At 35.5% G+C, this 18,188-nt stretch overlaps 3 protein-coding genes across 3 annotated transcripts; all 3 read right to left on the bottom strand.

Annotated features, from left to right (window-relative positions):
* Positions 1-471: 471 nt before the first annotated feature.
* LOTGIDRAFT_167490 (hypothetical protein) lies at positions 472-6,637 on the bottom strand (the record flags this gene model as incomplete). Its single annotated transcript, XM_009065000.1, has 6 exons — positions 472-608; positions 954-1,082; positions 1,334-1,462; positions 2,198-2,329; positions 3,201-3,269; positions 4,453-6,637. 6 exons carry the CDS (start codon positions 6,635-6,637, stop codon positions 472-474), a joined length of 2,781 nt encoding a protein of 926 aa, XP_009063248.1.
* A 2,216-nt stretch (positions 6,638-8,853) lies between these two features.
* Positions 8,854-10,777, bottom strand: LOTGIDRAFT_129996 (hypothetical protein; the record flags this gene model as incomplete). The annotated part of the gene is made up of 5 exons (XM_009064999.1): positions 8,854-8,958; positions 9,358-9,475; positions 9,700-9,894; positions 10,127-10,323; positions 10,640-10,777. Coding segments are annotated over 5 exons (753 nt in total), but the record flags the coding sequence as incomplete, so codon positions are not given.
* An 838-nt stretch (positions 10,778-11,615) lies between these two features.
* LOTGIDRAFT_220933 (hypothetical protein) lies at positions 11,616-17,914 on the bottom strand. The gene is made up of 11 exons (XM_009064998.1): positions 17,786-17,914; positions 17,129-17,223; positions 15,791-15,956; positions 15,303-15,463; positions 15,038-15,181; positions 14,597-14,733; positions 14,039-14,190; positions 13,395-13,507; positions 13,005-13,102; positions 12,596-12,688; positions 11,616-12,179 (listed from the first exon to the last, which is right to left on the bottom strand). The coding sequence occupies exons 1-11, from the start codon at positions 17,889-17,891 to the stop codon at positions 12,098-12,100; spliced, it is 1,347 nt and encodes a 448-aa protein (XP_009063246.1). The 5' UTR covers positions 17,892-17,914; the 3' UTR covers positions 11,616-12,097.
* Positions 17,915-18,188: the final 274 nt, after the last annotated feature.

Raw genomic sequence — 18,188 nt, 5'->3', positions numbered from 1 at the left:
TCTAGTCTTTAAACATATATTTCGAACGTACTCTAACCCTGGGAATGTAGTTTGTTGAAGGTACAAAAAATTGTGAAGCCATTGTTTCCACGAGTCTCAACTGAAGGTAAAATTAGACTCACCTATAGAAGTTAGACAGGCCAACGCCCATAAACTACACTCTTGTACAGACAGATTTTCTATTGTATCATGTAATATTGATACCACTGTTTTTGTGGCTCCAGCCTGGGCGACATCTAGGCATGTTTCATCTGAAAATAAGAAAAGTTACTAATGATAAGTGACTGCTGAAGACTTGAGAACTAAAGGAGACTGGATCATTCAAGGTTCTTTATTTACCAACCAAACTCCTGGTTCACTCAAGGCCCCTCTTTATCAGCCAAAAGTCCTGCATCATGCCAGATCCTTACTCAAGGCTCATGTCATTCGTGGCTTAGCATTCCAGTCGCTGTATTTAAAAGAAAGAAATTATTAGTTACCGAAAGCAGCGAAAGAGCCGAGAGCTCGACAACCATTTTCTAGTATAGCTGAATGTTGATGATATTTTTCTATGACATTAATAACAGTATGGACTCCTCCCACCAGCATTATCTGTTTCGCTGTTTCTTCTGAAATATTACAGATATTCTAGATAAATATATACTGTTAAAACTTTATAGACACTGGCTTCATAGTGTTTACAGCTTTTCTGTCGAGACCTCTGATTGGCTGTATTTGCTTGGGTACAATCCGATCAAATTGCTGCAACCTGTGATACCAGAGAGGTGGTTATTGCAGTCAAGGTATAAGTACGAAGTTTGTAACAGCTATTAATTTGTGTTAGATGGTGATGAGAACATTGTCTCATGAAAGCACTGGCCTAGGTCACAAAGTAAAGATTTATGATAAAGTTGAAGGTTTGTTTGTGTTTATGACATTGTAATATTTAACCTTGTGAACTCTCAGAAACTGACCTGTATTAACTAAGTTAGCTAGTATAAAACAAGACTGTTTAATAATATTAGAATCATCAGGTCTTCGTGACATGGTCTCCAATATCTCTGTGTGTATACCATAGTTTAACATGTCTTTACATAAACTCTCTACAATATATAACATAGGTGGTAGAAATATTAAAACAGAACCTGAAACATGTTCTTACTCACAATACGCGATCTTCAGATCATCAATTGTTACACCAGCTCTAGTTAGTAATCTAAAATCAAAACCTATTGACACTTACAATTCAAAAATAGGGGAAAGATGGGTTCCTCATAGACTATGGTAAGGGAGAGCTGGGTTCATGGCACATCTTAGACTATAGTAGGGGAAAGGTGGGACTATTTGTACCTACCTGTTGCTGACATATAAGCCCAAGTAGTCAAGATAAGTTTCTGTACTGTAATATTATCATTATAACATTTAAATATTGTGTTTAGTGTGGACAACCCTTCACATTCTTTTAATATCTCACAGTTAGATTCTAAAATACACAAATTGTTATTTCGTACATGTATTTATTAAACAAGTTTTATTCTGTTATTTGTCAAGACTTTTGGTGAGATAATCATTCTTTAATGTTGGTTTTTTAAAAGGGAAAATGCTTTGCAATCATACCACCAAATATTTTATCTTATATGCCTGTAAATTTCTATTTGAACATGAAGTTTAACTGACTGTGCTCGTAGGTTGGTAGATCCGTCTATCACATGTCCTTGTGATGTGAATGCTATAGAATCCTATCTTTTGCATCCTAACCATGACAGCTTTTGTGTCTATGTTTGTACCTGAGTCTTTTCAATGTGTCTGAAACTATAACCTATTCTACCGTGTTTCTCTTTACTAGGTAAACCTTGAGTTAGAGACTGAAGTAATGAATATTCATAAAGTCACATGATATGTTTGTACCAGCGTCTTTTCAATGTGTCCGAAACTATAACATATTCTACCGTGTTTCCCTATAGGGACAGAAGTAATGAATATTCATAAAGTCACATGATATGTTTGTACCAGCGTCTTTTCAATGTGTCCGAAACTATAACATATTCTACCGTGTTTCCCTATAGGGACAGAAGTAATGAATATTCATAAAGTCACATGATATGTTTGTACCAGCGTCTTTTCAATGTGTCCGAAACTATAACCTATTCTACTATGTTTCCCTATAGGGATTGAAGTAATGAATATTCATGAAGTCATATGATATGTTGGTACCTACCTGAAATGGAGGCTATCTTTAATAAAGACATACAAGCTAGAGTTTGTAAAGATTGTCTATCTTGAAAAGTTGTGATAGCAGTCAGTATAACTTGTATTATATCTTTCTTGTTGACTAATACTTTAATACAGTCTGTAATACAATATAATAGTTTATCTTTAGATTATCTTGTTAACATGGCACTAGCAATGGTACAAAGTACCGTCAGCCCCCCTCACTGTCTATAATATAGACTATTATAGACGACACTCAATGGGAAATTGGTGTACTTAAAGATCTTAATCTCAAGGTCAAACAGTTTTATCCCACCTCTATGTATCTATTGTAGTCAATAATAGTCACATGATGAAAAAAGATGGTGGAGGGAGGGTCTCATGGAAGGCTCTTGGGCTCAAAGCCTAAACGTAATATCCCACCGCTGTGATGTGATTAAAGGTGGAAGTCTGGGAATCTAAATGCCAAGTCTTCTTTTTAAAAATATGTCTTACCGCCATCAAAATATTTGCTGATAATCTGAGAGTTTTTAAGTTGTATATCATAATCTGTTGGGTTGTCATTCATTTCTTTAATAATTGTACTGCTTCATTATCTTAAAAAATATATAACATAGTGATATAGAAATATTAATACAGAACCTGAAACATGTTACTCAGAGTTTTACAATATGTGATCTTCAGACAACTGATGTATTTCAGCCTGCATCCATACCATAGAGCGATATTGAAATATTTAAACAGAACCTGAAACATGTTGTTACTCAGAGTTTCACGCTATGTGATCTTCAGACAACTGATCTATTTTCAGCCTGCATCCCTACTATACAGCAATATATAGAAATATTAAAACAGAACCTGAAACATGTTGTTACTCAGAGTTTCACGCTATGTGATCTTCAGACAACTGATCAATTTTAATATCATTTTAACATATTGTCAGTATGAATAATCTAAGATGGCTTTTCTCTTCGATAAGTATGTCAGTGGAAGATATAAAATGTTTCTACCTTTCTGTATGTCTTTAGATTGTGTTTCTGGAACTAGTTCTGTCAGTGAAGTCTTTCTTTTAATAGAATCTAAAACAGAATAATAAATTATTCCTGAATTCATAAAAAATGTTTTGTTTCATTAAAGCCAAAAAAGAATTTTTCTGAAAGAGCACATTATTTAAACACCTACCTTGTCGAAATAGACTCTTTAATTTCATTTTAAATTCTTCCGTATAAATCCTATTATTCCAATTTCTTCTTATGAAAATAACTGACTAAATTAACTCAGAAATTTTCACTTCAAATCAAATAGATTGTCAGAATTAATATCTTTATATAAATATGGTTATTTGTAATTCTAAATCCAATTTTAAAAAATCAAACGTCTTATCGAAGTTTCAAATTATCAGAGGTCTGGCTTCGAACTTCAAAACATATTAAATAAATATCAATGAGTGCTTGATTTGAGTTCTACATATTTTACAAAGGTTAATTAGTAAAAATATTTTATATAAAGTATCTTAGTCTGCTTGTAATAATAATAATACTAATAATTATAATACACTCTTTTTAACATGGGTCAGAATTAGATCCATTACACCAAGGTAACATAGTTCTGTCTAACATTCAACCCATGGGATATGCTCTGATCAACAAGTATATAATACATCAGTTGAAAACTTTATCAAAAGAAATAGAGAAAATAGGGTAAATGCTCCTTTAACAAGTAGTATATTTCCTGTCGTGGGTTTTGAATGAATGAATGAATGAATGGTAGAGAGAGTTTTTGATGACAAGTGGTTTCTTCCTTCCACTCAGACTAGTAATCAGATATTTCCTTGATAGTAAATACAACATTCTTGTCACCGACCTAAAGATGTAGTTTACAGGAAATGCCAAGCCTAGATTTAGTTTTTTACCTTGTTAGTCAAGTTGTCATGAAGCCCGAAAACATCCTATAGTGAGCAGTCAGGGCAATTCATCCACCTGAGTGACATATTTTTAAAACTAGTTATTGTCTCATTTGAATGACTGGACACTTTTAAAACATCCTGTGAGAAATGAGGGAAACTATGCCATCTCTGCTGCATTATTTTTCTGTTTTTTCATTTCTAATTATCAAAGGTCTCAATTTATTGCCTCACTCATACAACTAGAGACATACCAAACTGAATAATCTATAGGCACTGTATCGATTTATCACATAATCAAACCAAGGGGATAACCTTCTGACCTAGTGACTAGGGAACAACAAGACAAATATACTCACCTCCTGTTTCTAGTCTAGTTTTCAACAAGGTTAGGAACTCTTCATCCAACCAGCCATCATTCAAGATGGTGACACCAGGCTTTAACGAACGTACACCATCTTTTAAACTTGTTTCAGATACTACCTGAATTTCTTGATGATCATTGCTGATTTTACACACTGGAATTTCCAATTTTAATGATGATTCTTCTAATTTATAACCAAATCCGCTTTCTTTGAGCAAATTTGTCAGCTTTTGAGAAAATTTTGAAACCTCAGTTTTTGTTGACAGTTGCTCATGTACACTTGTTCGTCTTTTAGGGATGGAAGGGTTTGTTGCTAGGCTGACTCGTCGTTGTTTGGTTGGAGCAGGAGTTGGTCTCGTGGGTAAATAAGCTACAGAATCTCTTCGCTTCTTTTCTGTTGCTGTGCTCATGATATGTAGAGACGTTTTCCTCTTTACATCCTTCGGTTTAGACCAGTTTAACATCTCAGTGGACTGTTGGTCTTTGACTCCAGCATCTTCAGAATTTCGATCCCAAGTTTTCTGCACCAGTGTCTCACTTGGACCATGGTTTCTGTGTGAATCAGATGAATCATTAAGAGGCTTTTGGCCATCAAGAGACTTTTGTTCCCTTTCCATAGTAGTTTCTTCAGACTTTTGGTCCTTGTGTGTCCCCTTAGATCGTGCTTCGTTGGCTTGCGAAGATGAACCGTTATGTTTCGTAACGATTCCTTTTGATTTTGACACGCTGATTACTGAAACTGCTAAATTTCTTTTATCTTTTTCTTTCTCTGACGTGTCTTCGATACTTAATGATGTTCCCATAGAGGTGGTGTTGTGGTCAACGGCAGATACTGAGCTTTGAAGAATTGAGGATGTTTCTATGGGAACATCCTTTGGCGTTGAATCCTCTGAAACTAGAGTCTGTCTTGGAGCTGAAACCTTAGGAACTGTATTTCTAATGACCTCCTCTGGATTTTCAGCTTGTCCATCAGAGACATTTTTTTCTGATGATGTGGGGAATCCTTTTGGACTATCATTCTGCTCTTTTACTGATACTTCACTACCATTATTTTCTTTCGGTTGGTTGGTTTTGGATGCTGATACTTCAGATGCTTCTCTTCCAGTAATTGTTTTCCCAGAGGACTCTTTTGAACCTTTACTCTGTCCCCCAGCTGACATATCAGTTGTTTCAGGAATTTTTTGTCCTGCCGTCTTAGAAGGGGTTGGATCAGGAATCTCTCTTGAGGATGAGTCTGTTCCAAAATCAGCTTTACCTGATGTCCTAGACACGTTTGGACCTGCCACTGAAATAGCAATAGTCTGATGTCTATTACCAGAAGTTTCAGTTGTGGTTAGAATTGGTTGAGATACAGTCTGGTTATCAGTGGCTTCTTTGGACATAGAAACATTATCCAGTACAATTATTTCTGGCATCTTAAGCTTTTGTTGAAGAGACGTCTGTGAATGTTGAGGAATATCTGCTGATGGTTTGGGAATATCTGCTGATGGTTTGGGAATATCTGCTGATGGTTTGGGAGCAATTTGTTCTGAAATTGGAGAAACTGTTTCTTTGGTTTCTGAATTTTGGGCTTTCTGCTCCTTAGAAATATCTGTTTTGAATTCTTCGAGATTTTCCTGAGGAGAAATTTTAGAATCCTGTTTATTATTCTTTGCAGAGTTCGTGGCCTTATCATCATTTTTGTTGGCAGACGTCATATTAGAAGTATCTGTAGCAATTTTCATTTCAACTGGATCTGTTTTTGTAACTTTTGAAGCGTCCATTTTCACAGTGTCCTGTGGGTTTACTTCCTCAATTTTGGAACTGAGTAATCCTGATGGTTGAATAAGTTTTGGAGCACGCATTTTAGAACTGTCGAAAATTTCCACTGCCCTTTTTTTTGGTGTTTTTAGTTTGATTTCACTAAAGACATTATCAGTTTTTCCAAATCGACGGGTCCGTTGAGGGCTGGTATAAGCTGGTGCTGTCAGTATTGGAGTTATCTTTCTTTTCGGTCCATCTTGTCCGTGAGGATAGAATTTCGGGGTCACTTTGGGAGGAGATAGAGAAGTGATATGATCAGTATTAGTGTGGGGATGAATTTTAATAGTATTTTGTTGAAGTGTTTCTGATATTGGCACCAAGGAATCATCTGACTTTTCTGCCATCAGATTATTTTCAAATTTTTTTGGTGCTGGCATTTTGGCACTTCAAAGTTCTGAAATTAAAGGAAATAAGCTTATACATGAAAATAAAAGAGAATAATAAAACATATCAATGATAGTCTATACTTTATTTACTACTATCAATCTATTTGCTAAAACTTCAATTATTTCAATACCACAAACTTTGCAAATAATTTTTGCATTGAAATTAAAGACACAAAAATGTCATTTTGTAAAAAAATAAATTGCTCTACTCACTGCTCCAGATATTTTTATAAAAATCATGTAACATTGAAAGAAATGTCAAAACTTTGTGAGAAAATAAACGTCAAATACTAAAAAATGATGTTATTTTGAATGACACTTTGTCAATTTAACCTTATTGTCAAATTTATACAAAAATAAACTTGATTTATCTTCATAATATTTCTTTGATTTTATATATTTATTATAAATAACCATGGTGATATAACCAGAAAAACACTGTCACTTTACTCAAAAATTACTACTAAATACTTTTATTATAACTTTCAGATAAATTATGTCACAATTCTGTGATTAAAACATGAAAATGCTTCACAAATTTGGCTTTTTAAAAATCTGCAATTAGAAAAGAAGTCTTTGACAAGTTTTCTCATTTTGAAAAGTGTTTTACAATAAAGTAAATGATAATGCCTACCTACCTACTGTATTGTGATAGCCGTGGGGTATTTAAGACAAATACTAGTGTCTATATAGACATATAAACTGACAGAATGACAGCTTGCCCTAGGGGTCATATCATAACTTTTGTTTGAGAACTTTAAAGATGGAGTTCTTTCTCCAAGCTAAGCAATATAGTTTAAATTTTAGAAATATTAAATTGAACCTGAAACATGTTGTTACTCAGAGTATCACACTGTGTAGTCCTCAGATGACTAAAACAGAACCTGAAACATGTTGTTATACAAGTGTTTCACCCTGTGCTGGCTTCACACTTTAGTTTAGTTTTATATCTCAGTTAGTGTGGTCTAATGAAATAATCATGTAAAATAGTGTTACTGTACCTTACTGGAGAAATATTGGTATAATTTTAAACTTTCTGCTTTTAATACATGATAATCCTTTAAAACAGCAGGGTGGCTGGGTGGACACCATCTTTAAAACAGCAGGGTGGCTGGGTGGATACCATCTTAAAGAGATTGTCAAGAGGTTTTCTATATTTTTTATGTGTATAGGGCACTGATAGCATATATTTGCACCATTGCACGTCTGTGGTTCCTGCTATTCCATTAAATCTAAGTGTTTTATAACTTCACTTTCACAAAGGTCTAGTGGAATTTCAGGAACCACAGACGTCTGATTGAAAATTACAATGGTTCAAATCGATGCTATCAGTGTCCCTGAAACACATACAAAATTGTAAGAAAACATCTTTACAACCTCTTTAATTACAGCAGGGTGGTTGGGTGGGTCCCATCTTAATACAGTTATTGAGGGTACAGAAGATTATTTTATTATCTACTACAGATCTCTTGTCTTATCAAAACTTCCTCTAGTAGGTTACATTCAACATCCTCTTGTGATTAGATATCAAGATATTCTAGGTTTTATAACAAGGTATTCCCTTATCAACATTTTCCCTTAGTGTATAGTTCCCCCAACTTCACCATCTCAAGCTATTATTAACGTTGTCTTATACCTTGATTGCAATTACCGCCTTTGACAGCAATTTGATTGGATTGTACGCCAGCAACTACAGAGACTATAATCATTATGTTAAACTGTGTACAGACTTCTGTGACTGACCTGAGGGATATAACAGTATAAATAAAGAGAGTCTAATATAAACTGAGTATATGATTTATTAAAATATAATATAATATAATTGTAAAGATGTATAAAGATATATGTATTAGTCACCATGACAACCAAACTAGTTTAGATACCGAGGCCTGATTCACTAAATAACAACTAAGATAGAATTAGATATACAGCTAGTATTCTGATAGTAACAAAGTTAAAAACTACTTTAATATGTCTCTTTCTTTACATCTTCACAATGTCAAGGTAATACAAACTTCATACTTATAACACACTGTTTATAATAGCTTGACATTGTGAAAATGGTTCCAGCAGTAAGCTTTAAAAAAAAGATCTTCAACCTATGGAAAAAAACAACATTTCCCCTTTACAAACCCTGATGTTCCCTGTATGTAATATTAAACAATAATTCTTGGTCCCTGTAAATCAAGACTAATCTAATGTTATGCCTATCTAGTTGCCTCCCTTGTTCCTCCGTGTGTGATACAGTCATTCCAGTCTTTCCAGAATAATTCTTTCATTCGTGTACAATAATCACGTAGATTGGGATATTTCTCTGAAAAATAATAACAAAAAAATTAAGGAATTGCAAAATGAAGGTTTAATAAGAGAAATTCTCTCTAGCGTAGGTCACAAGTAGGGTCTGACGGATCCAGGTATACGTCTGAGAGTGGGCGAAATATCTGAGGTTGCCCGAATTTCTAACTTAGTTATGAGAGTCGAGGGGGGGCAGAGGCCCTCTCTGCCCCCCTTTGGCCCCGCGACTGTTTCAGCATTCAATTTGATAGAAAATTACCTACTGCTGGAGAGATTTACAAAATAAACAAATAATTCAGAGATGCAAAGCGATTGTTTTAGGGAGTGATATACATTCTACTTTTCTACACCTGGTTAAGGACAGACAACTCTAGGGGGAAAATGAATGTGGGAAAAGGAATGAAAAGGGGGGTAACCTCACCTTTGATCAGCATCTCCCCTGGTTGATCTACAGAGTGCCACATCATCTGAGACAAAATTCCAAAAATAGAATTATCTACTTCAGTTGGGTCATCACCCATCAAAAACTTCTTACTTCCTACAAATAATAGTCATAATGTATAGCGTGAAACTCTGAGTAACAACATGATTCAGGTTCTGTTCCAGTACGGCCCCAGAGTCGACTCTCAGAGTTTCCGGTGTGTGAACAACTGCCCCCGGGCTGACCCTTGGTGGACCTGGGGATTTTATCTAAAAAAAGACTCAACTCGGCACCAAGCAGAGAGTTTAAAAGTTATGTTAAATAGATTAACTGTTACTTACCTAAGAAATCAGAAAGAGCCTGAATGTCAGCCTCCATGATATGTAGTACTTCCTGTTGGGTATGACGGCCTATTCCGTGACCAAAGGCGTTTTTCCTCACCGTACGCCCAACCATTTTACACAATAACCATGGGATACCCATCCATTTGTAAGATTCATACTTGTAAACCCAACGACATAATGCCAAACCCCTGAAATATATGTGCATTGTAAGAAGGACAACCTTTTTGATCAATATATATGGCAAGACATATTGTCTTTTTAACTTTCTTATGTGGATAATTCTGGAAACACATGGATTTGAAGACTCAAATTTCGACGGTAAGCTGTGAACACTATTACTGATAAACTTAGCTTAGATAGGTCAAGTACAATAGGTCAAATTGAACCACAAACCTGCCCCTTTTAAGAGTGTCAACTTACCACAATAGGTTTTCTTCACTCATTTTTTGGAAAGCCCTGGCAATAGCTCTTTCTCTGGGTGATAAACTTCTATCTAGATCTATACCTAGTTTCTTGTTAAAGTATTGTATAATGAAGGAAGAATCGTTGATAATTTCTCCATTATATTCTATCCAAGGTATTTTACCCTTACTGGACATTTCAAACCCTGGTTCTAACTGAAATAAATATACACCCACAAATTAATTCTTTAACACTACTGGTCAGTTTTTCATGATCTTTTATTCTTAATTTAGCCAATTCAGTCTCAAGACTGCCCTCTAGAATATTTGCGAAATAGCCTTTTTACCTGACGTGATGACACTTGCTTCAACCAATCAAATTCCTTCATTTTCTCAAGAAATCCCAGCACTTGAGAGGGCTGACATTTGATTGGTGATCCCGTAGAGATTCAAAATGGTTGTGAACTACCGGTGCGTTCGTGTGTGTTATTTCCATGTAAGAACTATATGTAGTTTAGAATGCATCTCTTACCTGATATGGTATTCTATTCATTCTGAAATACGTTTCAACTTTGAGAACAAAGGGAGATAAGCTAGGACAATAAGGACCACGTCCGACACCATGTAATATTACTACATCTTTAGGATATTTCTTCTTTCTCCTGTTGATAAATCAATATTAGAGTTTTACATCCTACTGTTCTCTCTACATATTATTCAGTTGGGATGATGAAGACAAGATATATAGCATAGCTACTACCTGACTACAAGTTGGACAAGTAGAGATCTTCAGACAACTGATCTATTTCAGCCTGCGTCCTTATTGAAGTTGGACAAGTAGAGATCTTCAGACAACTGATCTATTTCAGCCTGCATCCCTACTGAAGATGGACAAGGTGGATGAATCCGCATCTTTCAGTTTCATTCATTGACATCTATACGTTTGCAGGTAAAAAATCTCCTTACCTATTCGCTAACACTTTACAATAAATCTTGTACCCTACGACCGAAGCAACCAGCAATCCACCGCCCACAGCCAAGGCAGTCTTCGTTCCATCTTTATTGAGAAATTCCTTTACTTCTTCAAGCGAAATCATCTTGTTTTGATTCAACTAGGAGGCAGCCATTAACGTCCTTGACATTCAAGTCAAGGTCGTGTGATCACAGGGCTTTGTAAGAATTACGATTATAAAGCACAGGGCCATGTAATATTGACCAAGAACTTGAATACGGCCCAAGCAGTTTGAATGATGCAGTTCCATGTTGTTTTGAACTTATATATATTTCTGAGACCAGCCTCTCTAAGCCTGGACTTCTGTTAATTTTAGTGTTGTTTGATTGGCCTCCCTGTAGATAAGGGCCTATACCAAAGAAAACTGCCTTTGTGCCTATCAGCTATCTGTTGCTTTGAGCATTCCTAGTGGATATTGGGTGCCTGGCCTCCAACCACAATAGGCTACTTTATAATGCCTTTATAAAATGGAGGGGAGGGGGAGAATTAAAAGACTCAATAAATGGATATTTTTTCATTTTCTTTTTTCAACATTTTCTCAAAAATAGCACTGTTATTGTCTATGGCACCCTAGAATATGAGATATACTGACAGCAATATATTGGTTATAATACTACTAAATATCTTACATTGTTTAACGATATTTAGAGATCCCACTTAATACTAGAACACAATAATATGGTATATTACTCCTTAGTTTTATTACACACAACGTTTCAACAAATATATTGTTTCGAACAATAAAACTCAGGAGTAGTATACCATAAAATTGTGTTCAGTTATTTAATCTTGATATCTTGTCTCCATTGAAATGTCAGTTTTGTTTTTCAACGAAAGATTTTAGATCTTTTATAAAATGATTGTCCATGATTACAGATTGAAAATGAAATGAAAAGGCAGCTGCCTTGTCTACCAATAAATATATCTAAACTCCTGCTAGACTGTCAGCGAGACTCTTAGCTGTCTACCAAGACCACTTTATTTACTCCATTGTCTTTCGAACTCTTCAGAAATGGCTGACAGGAAATCCATGGTGTTTAAATAATGACTGGGGGTCACACTGAAATAGAAAGGATTAAAATTAGAGTACAGTTACTTTTCTATTTCTGATATTTTTGTCTCCATTGTAATCTGACAAGTTTTCTACTGCGCTTGTGTCCAAATGACATCATTGTTAACCAATCAAAGAGTGTCATATAGGATCCATTTTGGGAAAGGGAATGGAGCTGGGTTTAGACCGTCGTGAGACAGGTTAGTTTTACCCTACTGTTAGGGAACTCTCTATGAACGAGCGGGTAGGACTGACTAGTACGAGAGGAACGTTGGTTCGGGATTGAAAGCGTTAATGCTTGGTGGTTTATTGCCATTGAGGCTTTGCCTTTGTCCTAGGGCAGAAATCCCCAAGCGTTGGATTGATCACAGAATAACAGGGAACATTTTTAAATTCTAAGATATTTTTGAGGTAAAAAAACTTACTTTTTGAGACCATGGATACAACCAGCTAAATCTTTTGTCATTTTACCACTATCAACTGTATCTACACAAGCCTTCTCCATTAATTGAGCCCATCTACAAAATTATTGTTCATAGTTTAGTTAATGAGTAGATTATGAACGCCACAAAACTTGACCATGTTCACTAGATTATTTCGTAAGGGAAAGTGGATACAGGCTTCATAAAAACAGGAATAATGACTCAATCTTGTCTCCCAATGGCCAATAAAATATTAATCTGGTGAAGTACAGTAATGTCTGTAGGATGTAATCTATAAGTACGTCATTTGCTGATGTAGTCCGATATTCAAACATTTTTTACAACAGCTTTCAGTTTCAACTCTGTATAGAAATAAACCAAGTAAACCAAGTAAATGACAAGTTGTACAAACCGTTGAAGATCTTGATTTCCATCTAATTTACCACGATGTTCTAAACCTCGAGTCCAGGCATAAATACTGGCGATAGGGTTCGTACTTGTTTGATTTCCCTGTAATAATAACGCAAACATTTAGTATCATTTAGTACATTCTTATACCTTGACTGCTTGGGAGGGAATAGAGTCAACTACAGATTGCTTAAGTGCTATAAAAAATGAGGACGGCAAAGATGGCCAATTCTCGTACATCCCAACTGTTAAGATATCTTCAATGTGCTCTGCTTATGTTCGTGTCGGCCTCCCCGACTAGCATCACTGACTAGGGAAACCCCTTGGGGGAACCCTTGACCTTCAGGTTAGTGAGTCAGGGATCTAGAATATCTATAAATAGAAATCTTCTCACCTTTTGATGTTCTCTATAATGTCTGGTGACTGTTCCATGAGCAGCTTCGGCTTCAATAGTCTTACCATCAGGACACACTAATACACTGGTCATCAGACCCAGAGATCCATATCCTAGTGGGACGGACAAAATATGTTAATTATAGCTAGTGGGTGGTGCAAAATATGTTAATTATAGCCAAGTGGGAGGCGCAAAATATGTTATAGCCTAGTGGGAGGTAGGTAGGTAGATGACATGTGAACGTTCGCTTCCAGCGGATGCTGATATCGCAAACTACCAAGTGGGAGGGACAAATATGTTATTATAGCCTAGTAGGAGGGGCAAAATATGTTAATAATAGCCTAGTAGGAGTGGCAATATATGATGTTAATTACACCTAGTGGGAGGGGACAAATATGTAAATAATAGATACAGATATCCATAACCTATAAGTTAATTATAATTTTTTGTCTAGAAGCTAGTCTTAGTTGTATTATTATTTTTTTTCCATCAAGTTTAAAGCTCAGTGCAGCAGATTGATGGGTATGTCTTCTCCTTAATTGTCCTATTACTTGCTTCAGGTTCATTCAAGACCCTGTAATAGCTATTCACTGATTAATACCACACTGAATTGAAATATCTACTTGGAAATAGCCATGACATACCTTGTGCGACAATGTCTGACTGTACATCACCATCATAATTCTTACAACCCCAGACAAAACCACCTGATGATTTTAAACACTGAGCTACCATATCATCTATTAATCTATGTTCATACCAGATCTTTAACTCATCAAATTTAGACTTGTATTGTCTGAAAATAAAATAATATCTCGTCTTAATATCACATACGAAATCATTTTTAATCAAATATATTCACTGTTAAAATAGTGCTCAATACACCACTAATGCTAATATATTTATATTCAGATACTTTTATTAATACAATTTTCACTGTTTTATATGATCGATTATTTTAATTTGTCACAAATCTTAGATTGTGTCACTGTTGTGTGCTTTGACGATGTCATAATATCATGTGACAAACTACAGTTTATCGAAAAATAAACACCAGTTTGCGTAACTGGTTCATTGATAGTAGAAATTTTAATATCTATCCATAAGGGGAGTGGCTTAAATGAAGTCTACATCAGCTACAAGTTCATCAACAGGGCTATTATACTTAATCTTGGGTTCAAACAATTAAATTCTTCACTTACTTTGCAAAGATTTCTTCAAAGATATCTTTAAATCTGCCATCATAGCGTTTCAAAATGGTGTTCTTTGTGCTCATGTACAGCGGCCATTTTTTCATGATGGCGTATTGGAAACACGCATGAGCAAAGTTGGTTATAGACTGAAATGGAGTGGAAATTGAATTTTATATTCGAAATCTCCTTGCGTATTAGGAATTAACTTGAAGATTTATTTCATGTCTACCTGATTGAGATTATTCTGTGGACTTATACAAGTATGGATTGTGACAGGTATATGTTTTCAATGTTGGTAGCTTGTGAACTTTGACTTATGGTTGTGATTTGAATAGGTACATGGTTGTTTTTCAAGTAGTCAGCGTTTGGCTATGGACAGTATGTTTATCGTACTTTCCACAAAAATACAATCCTAACCAATACATCCGCACAATTACTAACGCCACCTACCTCATCTGTGTTGTACATACAAAGAGCGACTCCTCCACCATCTTTAAAATCATACACGGTCATTTTATTAGGTTGTCCACCATTGGGTGTATAGATCATCTCTAGTTTACCAGGTCCAGGGGCAACGAAATCAGTGGCTCGATACTGTAATAACAAATAGGTTTATATATTTCCCCTCCAATATCCATACTTGATTCATGTAATAGTTAGATATTTATAGCTGAAATCAAGTCTCTATGAATATTAAAGCCTAACGTTTACCCACCTGATCACCGAATGCATGACGACCAATAACAATAGGCTGTGTCCAACCAGGGACAAGACGAGGTATTTTCTGACAGATGATTGGTTCCCGGAACACTGTACCCCCTAAAATATTCCTGATTGTACCATTAGGACTTAACCACATCTTCTTCAACTTAAATTCTGTAAAAATAACATCAAGATTATTTGTATTTAACTCAGTGTTGGAGTGAGCTTACTCACTCTTTTCGGACACATTTAATTTAGAGTAATAATAAAATCTTTACCCCCTCTGACCCTCAGCTTTTGCCCACTCTTTCCCCCATAACTTAGCGCAGTAAATGAGCTTACATGAGCTCCCTGACCACACTACTTGCCCACGTATGAGACAAAGCTACCCCTCAACTCTCAACTCTCTCTTCAATGGGTTATATAGTAGCCCCTTTCCCACCCTCAAATCTAGTAGCGTAGCCCTTCCCCCACCCTCAAATCTTGTAAGGTGGTACTTACCCTCAACTCTCTCTTCATCAGGGGTAATGGTGGCACATTTAATACCCACATTGTATTTCTTGATGGCCTCTGCTGAGTCGATAGTAACTTGATCATTGGTCTGATCTCGGTAAGGTAAACCTAAATCATAGTATTTACAATCCAAGTCGAGGTAGGGGAAAATTAACTGAAATTATACAAACGTATACAGAGTTATACATACACTGACTGCATATATACAGAAACACCACCATAGCGTAAACCATGGGTGAACACTGTCCAAACTCTGCGGAAACACTGCCACGGTGAGTGTTAAGTGTGAACATGTAGCACTATTGCGTGTCAATGCAGCCAATTTGTAATATCATTATGTAATTATTTCGGACATGATATGAGACATGTTCATATGTAAACACATTGTTTATTTATCTTATTTGTTTATCTGAATATGTCTTTATTTCGGACAAGGTAAGATATGTAATCAAATTGTTTATCTGTAGTAGTATTTCTAGTATTATCTAGTTGTAAAGTAGAAAGTAAACTGGAGGCGTTCTAGGCTGAACTTTATCAATGATAAAATATGAGTTCAAATAGATTATAAAGATAAGATAACATATATTTTTATATTTTAACATGTACCTGCTATAAACAATAACATAACTATACTATTTACATCACAAATATTAACAGCACCATGACAAACCCTGAGCCAGTGCCTTCTGTTACCTTTCAACCACCCTAATCTCTACAATTAGTGAACACTGTTTTAACCCTGAGTCAGTGCTTTCTGTTGAGAAGTAACCACAAATTGGTTGGACACATACCTACTTGACATATTTTTATGAACTAGTTTTTAATGGTTTAATGTAATGTGCTTGAAGAATATCATATTTTATTAAGTTATATTATAATATTATATCTGGTTTATTGTCCTGGAGTATTATATACACCTTACAAGTTTTCCTGTTAAAACATGTTCAGTTTGCAGTCTAGTATAATATAACAATATTATGTTTAAATATAGGACAAACTTTCAAATATATAATATGCCTATATGAGACTAAGATTATTTTTAAATCTATAGCTTATTATTATCCTATATAGGTGTAAATTATTGATACGTGACTATATTGTGATATGATACACAGTAGTGTATTTTTGGGGATGGCTTGGGCCCCTTATGAGCCTATGAAAATTAAAATCAAGCCCTATAAATGTGCAATCTGTAATCCATTGTGGTCTGGGGGCCATTGGAAGGGGCGTTGGCCTTATCTCTGAGACACCTTTCATTTTTGGCCCCCTCATTTTCTACAAACGCCTCTGATATACTTATTTCTACACCATGACAACAATACCAACCTGTTCCTTGATTTTCTCCCAGATAATTCTAGTCATCTCATCTCCATCTAACTCTACTACAGGCTTGTCCACCTTGATTCTCTTCTGACCAGCATCTACAATATACAACAACTTATTAGATATATTAAAACAGAACCTGAAACATGTTGTTACTCAGAGTTTCGATCATGCCGCGTGATCTTCAGAAAACGGATCTATTTCAGTCTGTGTCCCTACTGAAGTTTGCCTTGCATAAAATGCACCCACATGTAAAATATATGCCAATTTCTGAAATGAAATAGAATTTTATGATCTATCTTTATGCATCTGGTAGCCTACCAACCCCCTGCTGGTAAATATGACAGGTGCTTGTATGTTTGACATTAATGATGATGCACTAGACTAATGCAGGTAATATTAATTGAAAATTAGAAAAAGATATCATACCACATTGATCAGAAAATTATTGGGTTGTAATTTGTTTTAAATTTATATGATGACTTTGAAAATGACAATGGGTATTTATTTGTCTTTGTATGTCCTTCAATCTAACCATATCGAAACTATAAGAAAATGGACTCTTCTTGCGGTTATTAATGCTTCTCAGAAGTGAAGATTTAGACCGATTATCGACTCATCGTGGAAAAGAAATGACAAATGCTAGCAAGCGGTACTTACAGTTTCTTTGGTGGTTTGCACTGATGGCAGCAGGCGCAAGATAATTTTGCAAATTGCTGCCAATGCGGCTCAAAAGTTTAGAAGTTGAAGAAACGGTGCTGGCCATCTTAACAAGTGCTTTGTGGAAAGAAACCGTCAAAGTGACACATGTGCCGGGTAATATTGCCGAGGTGGTGAAGCGTGGCGGGTAAAATCAACAATGGCCACCAACCATGGCGATATTTACTAAACACCTCAATCAGGTGAAATTAATTGATATCGTTTTCTACCGCTCATCAATTAATCATGGTCCAATTAATTAAACGCCTTATTAAACATGAATGAAAACCTGACACCCCTGCTGATTAATGGACGGTCTAAATTCAGGGGCGCATGTAAAAAAATCTCGACATTTCATTGGCTA

This window comes from Lottia gigantea, assembly GCF_000327385.1.
Source record: "Lottia gigantea unplaced genomic scaffold LOTGIsca_67, whole genome shotgun sequence".
In the NCBI taxonomy this organism is placed as follows: Eukaryota; Metazoa; Mollusca; class Gastropoda; family Lottiidae; genus Lottia; species Lottia gigantea.
This window is presented reverse-complemented; position numbering and strand designations above follow the sequence as displayed.